At 36.8% G+C, this 10,591-nt stretch overlaps 2 protein-coding genes across 3 annotated transcripts in view; one reads left to right on the top strand and one right to left on the bottom strand.

The window, feature by feature from the left end:
* LOC102604991 (G-type lectin S-receptor-like serine/threonine-protein kinase At4g27290) overlaps positions 1 to 9,230 on the bottom strand; it is a 23,152-nt gene extending 13,922 nt beyond the window's left edge. Inside the window, exons 1-5 of one of the 2 annotated variants that reach the window (XM_015313115.1) lie at positions 7,950 to 9,230; positions 7,615 to 7,853; positions 7,275 to 7,485; positions 6,901 to 7,138; positions 6,697 to 6,811 (exon numbers count right to left, since the gene is read on the bottom strand). In XM_015313115.1, the coding sequence (XP_015168601.1) occupies positions 6,784 to 6,811; positions 6,901 to 7,138; positions 7,275 to 7,485; positions 7,615 to 7,853; positions 7,950 to 9,222 (1,989 nt within the window). In that variant the 5' untranslated portion in view covers positions 9,223 to 9,230 and the 3' untranslated portion in view covers positions 6,697 to 6,783. Of the gene's footprint in view, positions 1 to 6,696; positions 6,812 to 6,900; positions 7,139 to 7,274; positions 7,486 to 7,614; positions 7,854 to 7,949 lie in introns of those variants that run through there. The other variant, XM_015313114.1, reaches the window with a different exon arrangement.
* LOC102605551 (transcription initiation factor TFIID subunit 14b-like) lies at positions 210 to 5,296 on the top strand. The gene is made up of 3 exons (XM_006356762.2): positions 210 to 475; positions 597 to 687; positions 3,936 to 5,296. The coding sequence occupies exon 3, from the start codon at positions 4,033 to 4,035 to the stop codon at positions 4,855 to 4,857; it is 825 nt and encodes a 274-aa protein (XP_006356824.1). The 5' UTR covers positions 210 to 475; positions 597 to 687; positions 3,936 to 4,032; the 3' UTR covers positions 4,858 to 5,296.
* Positions 9,231 to 10,591: the final 1,361 nt, after the last annotated feature.

The raw sequence follows: 10,591 nt of genomic DNA, 5'->3' as shown, positions 1-10,591 counted from the left end.
TCCCGTATATATAGTGGGACGGGATGGGACTTATTTTTGTCCCCCCAATCCCGGTCCCCTCAATCCCGGTCCCAGCAAAATCCCCCCAGCCCCGTCCCCCGTCCCGTCCCGTCCCCCTCCGTCCCGTCCCCGTCCCCTTGCCAGCCTTAGATACCCCTATAATTTGATGTTTTAGAACACTTTTAAAAGAATTATTATAAAACAAATGAACTTTTTTAGTACTGACAAAAATACTTGTCCAATAATTTAGATAAAAATACTTTTACAAGATCACTTCCCAAAATAAGTAAATTCTTAAAGGTTTACCCAAACAGACCATACCCTCTGTTGAAATTTCCTGGAAAATAATTTCTTACCCTTTCCGCCTCCACTTCTCCATTCATCCGTGCAAGTCCTTTACGAACGATGCTGCAAGAGTTGTAGAAGAGGAATGGGGAAAACTGAATATCTGCTGCAATTAGATCTGAATATTGAGGTACGAGTTGTTAATCCCCTGTTTTTTTTATGGATCTGATTATTGAGGTGCGAGCATTGTAATGCTGATAGGTTTATAAGTTAAACAATGAAATCTGATATGTTAATGAGTTTAATTGCAGTTGTGGTACTATTCAGGAGAAGCGATGAATTGATGGAATACTCAACCAGCAGACTTTCAGGGAAAAAAACATTTACTTCTAGGAGGAACAGGTAATGTAATTTCCGGTTTACTTATTAATGTTCCGCAAATAGCATTTTCTGTTATAAATGTTGCTGAGGGTCTATTGGAAACAGTGTGCGTATCTCTACCTCGCAGACTGATATTTGGTTTGAGATGAGTGAAGTGCTGCTTAAATTTTTTTAACAATTTTGTACCATTTTCCGAATATGTTTTAACTAAGAATGGAGTTGCAAAGTTAAAAGTTTCAACTATTAATATGGATTTGTGGTTTCTAAATACATGACAAACTTTCCTATAGCTATTAGTTCTAGAGAACAAACTAAGCAAACATGTTTTAAAGTTTTGTTTTTAAGAAACATATCTAAGGTTTATGTTCAAAGAACAACCGAAATAGAAATTCATTCTAAAAAAAGTTTTATTTATAGAACTAATACTCATGTGGCTATTTACAGCAATAAAATGAGTTATGTATGCCTAGTAATGGCTACGTGTCCGAGAAGGTTAGCGCTTTGATTTTGATTGAAAAATCTTCTATTTATCTTGCACTTCACAATCTCTAAAACCAAGATGCCAAAGCTAAACACATCTGATTTTATGGGGAAGATCCTGTCTACTGCATATTCTGGGGAATGTAGCCACCATGTCAGAAAAAGAAAAATAAACAAAAACACCAATTGCATTATAGAAGTGAGATGTTATACAGAGGTAATTTGTTTGATATTAGAGATTCTTACTGTGTCCCAACCACCTGGCTTGTGTTTGCTCCCATCTCATTCCCTGAAAAAATTCTAGCCACGCCAAAGTCTGATATCTTTGGATTTATTTCTATATCTAGCAAAACATAGCTTGCTTTAAGGTCTCTATGGATAATTCATAGTCGAGAAACTTGATGGAGATACAATAAGCCACAACCAATTCCATTTATGATGTCGAAATGCTTTGGCCAATCAAGTAATTTGCTCTTTGCTTGATCTACAAAAGAAGCCTTTCTAATGATTCAGTTGTTTTTGTGAACTTTCCCTTGCCTAGGTCCAGATGTACATGTTATGACTAATATAACAAAGTTAAATACATTGCTTTAGCTTGTGTAGTTGGTGAGAAATCCAAACAAATAGTATGTATAAGTCCAGGCTTTTGTTAGGCACATATTCGTAGATCAACATCTTTTCTAGCCCTTGAATGCAGCAACCTAGAAGTCTCACAAGATTTCTCGGCTGAAGCTTTGAGATATAGATATAACTTCATTCTGAATTAATCCAGTCCTTGCATGAAAGTCCTTGAGAGTCTCTTCATGGACATTTCTTGTCCCTCTTCCAGTTCCAGGACTCCCTAGTTAATGGAACAGTATATCAAGAGGACATAGATTTTACTGGGGAATGATCTATGTCACAGCTCCCATAGGCACCACATAAGCTATATGTTGTATTAGGAGGTAAACTGAGGCAAAGCCAACTCTTGGTCTGATTCACGTACATGAGGCTTTGCATATAACCATTGCTTGTCAGGACTAGCCTTGATAACACCAAACTGCTAATGAAATAAAAATTATAGAAAACCTCCTCCTTATTGAGAACAAACTGAATTTTATAAATGCTGCTTTGGCTTGATGATGGCGCGTGATCCCCACACCAATGTAAACCATTCCATGGTCCTGAGCGACCTAATACACTTGTGCCACGTTTGACGAGGGCCTGTGGATATCCAGATTCCAGAAGGATCAGTGTGTAGAGTGCATTCCCCTGGAGTTGAATCACTGTCGTTCTTCTATGCTGAAAGGTTAACCTCCTTGCCAGTTTGAAAATTCTTGCCGTGCTTCATTTTAGACAAGAACATATCAGTTGGAATATTGAAGTTCTGCTTAGAGGAATTTTTCTGGGTTGGCATCATTTGCATCCATTGCAGGAAGATTACCAGAATCTAAAAGTAATGCAACTGGATTTTGGACTGATCGTGAGGTGTTAGTGGACCATATAATTGCATTCTTGTCATTGAGAAGAGCAAGTATTCCCAGCTTGAAGATGTATTTATGAGTGGTTTTCCTCTGTTGACTTAACGGTCAGCATAGCAAGAATTTGCTTTTACCATATCCCAGTATATCGCTTTAAGTAACCACTGGGACTGAAAAATCCCATTTCAAAGGTTATGCCGGAGGAAACAATAGTTTCACCATTTGTGACGGAGTGATTTGTAGTGATTATATCTGCTGTAGTAGAAATCTTGTGCACAGAAGAGTAGAAAGTCAGTTGAAAAAGTAGGAAGAAACTAGCTTTCATCTGTGATGCCTGAGCCTTTGTATTAGGTGTGAATGATCAAGGACAAACACCCCCTCCCATATGATACCAAGTTATCTCGTGGTGACCCCAAGTCTCACATAGAGTAATATCTAAGACAACTTGGCCAGGATTTAGATATTGAGGAAACCCAATTGTCAGACTAATAAATGTGCTTTAAGTCCTTTTCTGGTGTTCTAACTAAGTAGCTGTATGCACTTCCTAAAGAAGAGAAGAAATTGTCAAAGGTTTTATACTATTTCTATGTGATAGTTGGTCACACAAGGACCGTTGAAGTTATATATCGAGGACCATGTTCAACCGCACTCTTAAATTCATGCTTTGGAAGTCATCAAACTGCTCATTACTGTGATGAGTTTCTCTCTTGGGAGAGTGATTTGCAGGAGCATATTCAAGATTGAGTTTATGAGTTTCCACGTATAAGTACAACCACCTCAACTTAATATACAGTCATAACTGAGTTCATCATTAAATTTAATAGAGTTCTTTTTTTATGACCTTTATTTAATAGATTTCTTAATATATATACATATATATAGGGGCTAGACAAAAGCTACTGGGTTTTCATGAATCTATATATTATATTGTGGATAAACTCCTGGTGATTTGGCACCGAGTCAACTTTGGATTGCACATGGATCAAATGGCATAAACAGTTCTCTTTGAGGGAAATATCTTCAGTTTTTCCTTACTAACAGTTCTCTTTGAGGGAAAGATCTTCAGTTTTTCCTTACTTTTTTATCAGCTTAAAAACCCTTAGTATATGTGGCAGTACAATATCCTTTTTTAAGAGTATATACTCCAATATATACGATTATTTGAACTCTATAACTTGAGTTAAAGTTTTATATACCTCAGTCCCTTTTTTATTATACTAATAGGGTATCTAAAAAGATATCTACTGGTAAGCTTTTCTTAAACACTAATCACTTTCCACATATAACAGTCATTTAATTTATTGTTTACTCCCATGATTTTCTTTACAGTAACATGGTGAAAGAATCAAAATCAAACAGTGAAATATTCCTACTCTGATTGTCGATCAGAGATCCTAATTTTGACCAATCAGAGAATACCCGTAGAATGCCTCAAAGCTCATCAACAAAGACGCACGATCAAGATCCGACGGACATTACCGGACCCACCCTAAAATCACAGCGTACCAAAATGGTGAATACTTCCGATGACAGTGAAAAAAAGAGTTCTGGTAAGAAGCTGAAAGAGCTTGAAGTTGGTGTTCCAATAGTGTATGGAAATGTTGCATTTTGGCTTGGTAAGAAGGCGAGCGAGTTCCAGTCTCATAAATGGACTATTTATGTTCGTGGTGCAACTAATGAGGATCTGGGTGTGGTGGTGAAACGTGTTGTTTTTCAATTGCACTCAAGTTTTAACAATCCTACAAGGGTTGTGGACAACCCTCCTTTTGAGTTAACAGAATCTGGATGGGGTGAATTTGAAATTGTGATGACCCTTCATTTCCACACTGATGTTTGTGATAAGCCATTACACTTATATCACCATTTGAAACTATATCCAGAGGACGAATCTGGGGCTCTATCCACTAAAAAACCTGTTGTAGTAGAGTCGTATGATGAAATTGTGTTTGCGGAGCCTTCAGAATCTTTTTTTGCCCGTGTACAGAACCATCCAGCAGTCAATGTGCCTAGACTACCTCCTGGCCTAAATTTGCCTCCTCCTGTACCTATAGAAGATGTTGATCGAAGGAAACGTGGTGACACCAAAGATCATCCTCTAAGTCAATTGTTCACAAACTTTTCCGAAGCAGACGAATTGTTAAAACTTACAGCAGCTCGGCAGCAGGTGCAAGGTCATATCGCAAGATTGAGAAGACAGTTGAGCATGGTAGATGGTCAGCATCAACAATTGAAGCCTGCCTCTGATCTGTGAATGTGTATCATTGTTATATCTACAGTCGTCCATCCAATTTTACTCTGCAGACAGCCTTGACGAAAGTGACCGTCCAGTTTTTTCTTCTTCTTAAAATTGGGGCCGGGGAAGGGGATTACAAGGTGAGGAAACAAACCCACACCAACAAGGTGAGAGTTCAGGTAGCCAACCAACTGAGCTACTAAGATTTCCCTTCCCACTTTTCTTCTCCTTTTGCCTTTTTTTCTTTTTCTGGTTATCTTTGACAGCATCACAAGAAGAGATGCAATAGATTCATTTCTTAATAGATTGATACTGAGGTTAGTCCATTAATGGTGTTCTGTTACCATAATGAATGTTTTTTTAATACTATTTCTGAATGAGAGAAATTCATATTAGCTCAATGAGACATAATCAAGTTGCATAATTTTTCATGACATTCATGGCTTATGCTTCTCGAGATTGTCTGTACAACATCTTTAAACATTTTTAGACTGGCCACAAACTTTGTTGATTCTAGAGGGCCCACCTACACAGTAGAGTTTACATTATTCCATTCTTGTAAGTACTCTGCATTGGGTGTTTACACCAAACTAATTCAACTTACCATGGCTATCTGATACAATGAAGTGAAGATATTCATCGATTAATCATCGTTAAGTGATAGAAGTGTGTGTGAAACACATTGATTTAGTGTCAACATTGGATTTCGTATGCACGTAAGCCCCAAAATTCTGTCTACTTCGAGGCAAGTACACATATAGACAGTAATAGAAGTCCTATTTAAGGCATTATCAAAGTTTATACTAATATTTTGTAACTTAAATGTATGCCGGATTTTACTTTTGGCCAAATTACGTACTATTGTTGTGGTGAAGTCCCTTGGACCACTTTTGTTCTTTCAAATTTGTCAAAAACTTCTTCCATTTTACGGCTAAAATCCAAGGCTGGTGTGTTATTATTCATTCTAATTTTCTCTCTGCCAATTTTATGGCTGAAATTCATGTGTTGATAAACTCAATAGGTATGCCCGTATGAATTGCTAACATTGTAGTTCCTGATAGAGAATTGCTTTTAATCCCAAAAGAATATAGAAACAATAACTCTTCGAAAATAGTGATCTATTCGTCTTTCTCGCCTCAGCCTTAATTTCTCTGTTATTCATCTGTTATTTCTGACATTCTATGTTGTGTCTCGTGCAAGTATGTTTGGTTTGAGATGAGTAAGTGCTAATTAGTTCTGGAGAACACATTAAGTAACATTTATAAAAGTTGTTATTGAAAACATATCTAAAGTTTATATTCAAAGGAAGGATAGAAGTTCATCCATAAGTACATATTTTCCAAGAATCAAAAGTTCTAAGTTTTTTCTTCCTTTCTAAAATTACTACTCATGTCCACACAAGTCAAAATAGTTGCATTTTTTTTTCACTCTACCGAGGATATATAGATGTGATTGTGAGTTCATTCTGTGATCCTGATTTGTCTGCATCAAGTACCTCTCTTTCTGGGAAAAATCCTGGTTCTTTAGCTTCTGGCAGTCGACTCCCATGACTGTTACCCAACATCATAATGACAGAAGACATATTTGGCCTATCTTCAGGACATTGTTGCACGCATAATAGACCAACTTGGATTGACCTTAAAACTTGAGAAATATGGCAAGAACCAGCTAGTTGCTCATCAATTAGTTCCAAGGACCTATCTTCCTTGTAAAGCTTCCATGCCTGTTTGAGAGTTGATCAGAGATCATTATAAGTTCCATGTATTGTATAGAAAGAAAATGAGTTATGTATGCCTAATAAAGACTAGATAAGTGTGCCTACATATCCGAGAAGGTTAAGGTTTTGATCTTGATTGAAAAAGCTTCTATTTTTCTTGCAACTCACAATCTCTAAAATCAAGACGCCAAAGCTAAACACATCAGATTTTACGGAGAAGGTCCCTTCTACTGCATATTCTGGGGACATGTAGCGCTGTGCCAGGAAAAAAAACAGAACATCAATCGAATTAAAGAAGCAAGATGTTAAATGAAAGTACTTTGTTTGATATTAGAGATTCTTACTGTGTCCCAACCACATGGCTTGTGTTTGCTCCCATCTCATTCCCAGCAACACTTCTAGCCAATCCAAAGTCTGATATCTTTGGATTCATTTCCATATCTAGCAAAATATTGCTTGCTTTAAGGTCTCTATGGATAATACGCAGTCGAGAATCTTGATGGAGATACAGTAAGCCACGTGCTATTCCATTTATGATGTCGAAACGCTTTGGCCAATCAAGTAATTTGCTCTTTGTTTGATCTACAAAATAAGCTTTCTAGTGAATTAGTTGTTTTTGTGAACATAATTTTGCCTAGTTCTAGATGTACATGTTATGCCTAATATAACAAAGTTAAGTATATTAGTATAGCTTGTGTAGTAGGTGAGAAATCCAAACCAAATATGTATGAGTCCAAGCTTTTGTTAGACATGTATTCATAGATCAACATCTTTTCTTCCCCTTGAATGCAGCAACCAAGAAGTCTCACAAGATTTCGATGCTGAAGCTTGGAAATATAGATAACTTCGTTCTTGAATTCATCAAGTCCTTGCTTGGAAGTCCTTGACAGTCTCTTCACAGCCACTTCTTGTCCCTCTTCCAGGACCCCCTAGAAATGGCAACAGTATATCAAGAGAACATAGATTTTACAAAGACGAATATTGTAGAATGAAGATCATGTCTGATACACTAATCTAAGCAGAAACTGGTTACTGTTCCAACAAATTTCAGTGTATACCTTGTAAACTGGTCCAAATCCACCCTCTCCAATCTTGTTGTTCACCGAAAAGTTATCTGTGGCTCTTGTTATTGTCGACAATTGGAACAGTGGAAGCTCAAATTCTTCTTTGAGTTTTAGTTTGTTCTTTTTCCACTTGTACAGCAGAAGAATAAGGCCTAGCAGAACCATTGCCATCAATAGTGAGAAACTCACTGCGAGTATCTTTGCCGTCTTTCTTTTAGTACCTGCCTCAGATACTACAAGCAATTTTTTCTATCAGACACAACAAATCAAGACAGGTGCATTACATGGTCACCATGCATCGCGAAAATTTCTTAAACATAAGTTCTTACCTAGTTCTGAAGAAGCCATCCTGATGTAGATGTCCTGCCCTCCAGATATCTTTTTGATGTCAATCAACTCCCCAAACCAAAACAAGCAACCTCTGCCTCCATTCCTTATATCTAGACTCGAATAAGCTGTGCACGAGCAGTTCCTCAAGCACACTTGCCTACAGTTATCTAGGGTCATGGTTGTATTGTACTGAGAGTACTTAGTATCTGGCAACTTAATTCCAGAATATTTTAGAAACACATGTTCCTTGTTGCAATCGAAAGGTTTCCTCCGAGCACATCCATTTGACCAATCTCCCTTTTCCCATTGTTGTGGATATTTCGCGACAAACTTTTCTAAACAAGTACAAACAGGGGAATGATCTATGTCACAGCTCCCATAGGCGCCACATACACTATACATATCACATGTATTAGGAGGTAAACTGAGGTAAAGCCAAGTCTTGGTCTGATTCACCCACATGAGTCCTTGTACATAACCACTGCTAGTCAGGACTAGCCTTGGTAACATCAAACTGTCTATGAAATAATAACTATAGGAAACCTCTTCCTTGTTGAAAGCATACTGAATTTTATAAATGCTGCTTTGGTTTGGTGGTGGCACGCGATCACCACTCCAACGTAAACCATTCCATGGTCCTGAACTACCTAATACACTTGTGCCACGTTTGACGACAGTCTGTGGATATCCAGTAGGATCAATGTGAAGACTGATTTCCCCTGGAGTTGGATCACTTTCATTCTTCCATGCTGAAAGGTAAACATCTTGGCCAGTTTGAAAATTCTTGCCAAGCTTCATATTAGGCAAGAACGTATCGGTTGGAAAATTGAAGCTCTGCCAGAGGAATTTATCGGTGTTGTCATCATTTGCATCTTTTACAACAAGATTACCAGAATCTAAAAGTACTGCAACTGGATTTTGAACTGATCGTGAAGTGTTGGTGGACCATATCATTTCATTTTTGTCATTGAGAAGAGCGAGTATTCCCCGCTTGGTGACCTTCAAAACAACTGAAGATGTATTGGTGAGTGGTTTCTCTCTGTTGGCAACCCATACAACTGTTTGCATAGGAAGAATTTGCTTGTACCATATCCCGATATATCGATTTGAGGAACCACTGAGACTGAAAAATCCCATCTCAAAGGTTCCACCAGATGAAACAATAGTTTCACCATCTGTGATGTTGTGATTTGTAGTGATTACATTTGTTGTAGTAGAGATAATATTGGGTATAAAAGAGAGTAGAAAAAGTAGGAATAAACTAGCTTCCATTTGTAATTCTTAAGCCTTTAAATTTTTGTGCCTATGACAGTACCTTTTATTTGATAAAATTTGATTATAACTTCTCTGTTATATATAAATAAAATTGGCCTACATGTCACGGTGTAGGGTACGTTTGGGAAGTTAGCAAATTATGTGTGGGATTTGATCAAGTAATCGACCTTCTCTGATACCAATTGTTAGAAAAGTTCAACCCAAAACACTAGCTTATTAGGCGATCGAGAGCAATATAAGTGAGTAAACCTAATTGTCAGAATAATTAATGTGGCTTAAGTCCTTTTCTGATCTTCTAACTAATTAGTCGTACATACCTCTTAAAGAAGAGAAGAAAATATCAAAGTTAAATACTACTATTTCAGTGCGACAATAGACCACTCGAGGACCATGTCAACCAACCCCACTCTTAAATTCATGTTTTGGTATTTATCAAACTGATCACTACAACGATGAGCTTTCACTCTTCGGAGATAGTGATTTGCAGAGACGGATTCAACATTAAATGTTATGAGATCGTATGTACAATAATCTCAAATTAATATATAATGATAACTGGGTTAATCAAGATGGGTTCTCAATTAGACATGACCAAGATACATAATTTTTCGTGTGACTCAATTATTATCTTTTCACACACTTTGAGGAGTAGTGATGTGAAGAGGATTAAGATGAAGGAAATTAATGGGATTTAACCATTTGACATATTCTAGTCTAAGAAGAAGTCGTCCCTCCCTATTAAGACGAGTTTAAGTTGAAAAATCGTGTTTAATTTCAGGCATTTTGACGGACCTAGGGATCCTCGACAAAAAAATATTGTATATAGTATATGTATATATAAGGTGATATATCTATTTTGAATTTTCTAAATACAATATTAGAGGTTGACTTAGTGGTTTAGGAGGTTCAATATTTACCTTGAAGTTCCAAGTTCAAAATTTTAGTCATGATTGAGGTGCGCGCAAAGCTAGCTCTGATATGATGATTATACTCCCTCCATTCACTTTTACTTGTCACATTTTGACTTGCCACGCTCATTAAGAAGATAATTAATGATATACGTATTTTACCAAACTATCCCCTATTAAATGATGTTCTAGAAAAAGATTTGGAAAATAAGTATTTAATGCTGAGGGTAAATTATGGAAAAAAATATAGTCTTTTCTTGATATATCAAAAGTGATAAGTAAAAATAAAAACTTATTTTAGGAATAAGTGACAAATAAAATTGAACGAAGGGAGGGAGTAATATATATGAGTGAAGTGTATATAAGAAGTAGACATGTGTGTTTGGAATTTTTGTTCTTCAAATTTTAACCACTTCAGTCTTCAAGTGTTCAACATACATCAACGTCCAAATTTCCTT

This window comes from Solanum tuberosum, unplaced genomic scaffold (assembly GCF_000226075.1).
Source record: "Solanum tuberosum cultivar DM 1-3 516 R44 unplaced genomic scaffold, SolTub_3.0 scf00226, whole genome shotgun sequence".
Lineage (NCBI taxonomy): Eukaryota > Viridiplantae > Streptophyta > Magnoliopsida > Solanales > Solanaceae > Solanum > Solanum tuberosum.
Note: the sequence above shows the minus strand (reverse complement) of the source record. Positions and strands in the feature narration are given on the sequence as shown.

Excerpts from the sequence above, each read along its gene's own strand:
- LOC102605551 (XM_006356762.2), top strand. The coding sequence starts at position 4,033 with ATGCCTCAAAGCTCATCAACAAAGACGCACGATCAAGATCCGACGGAC.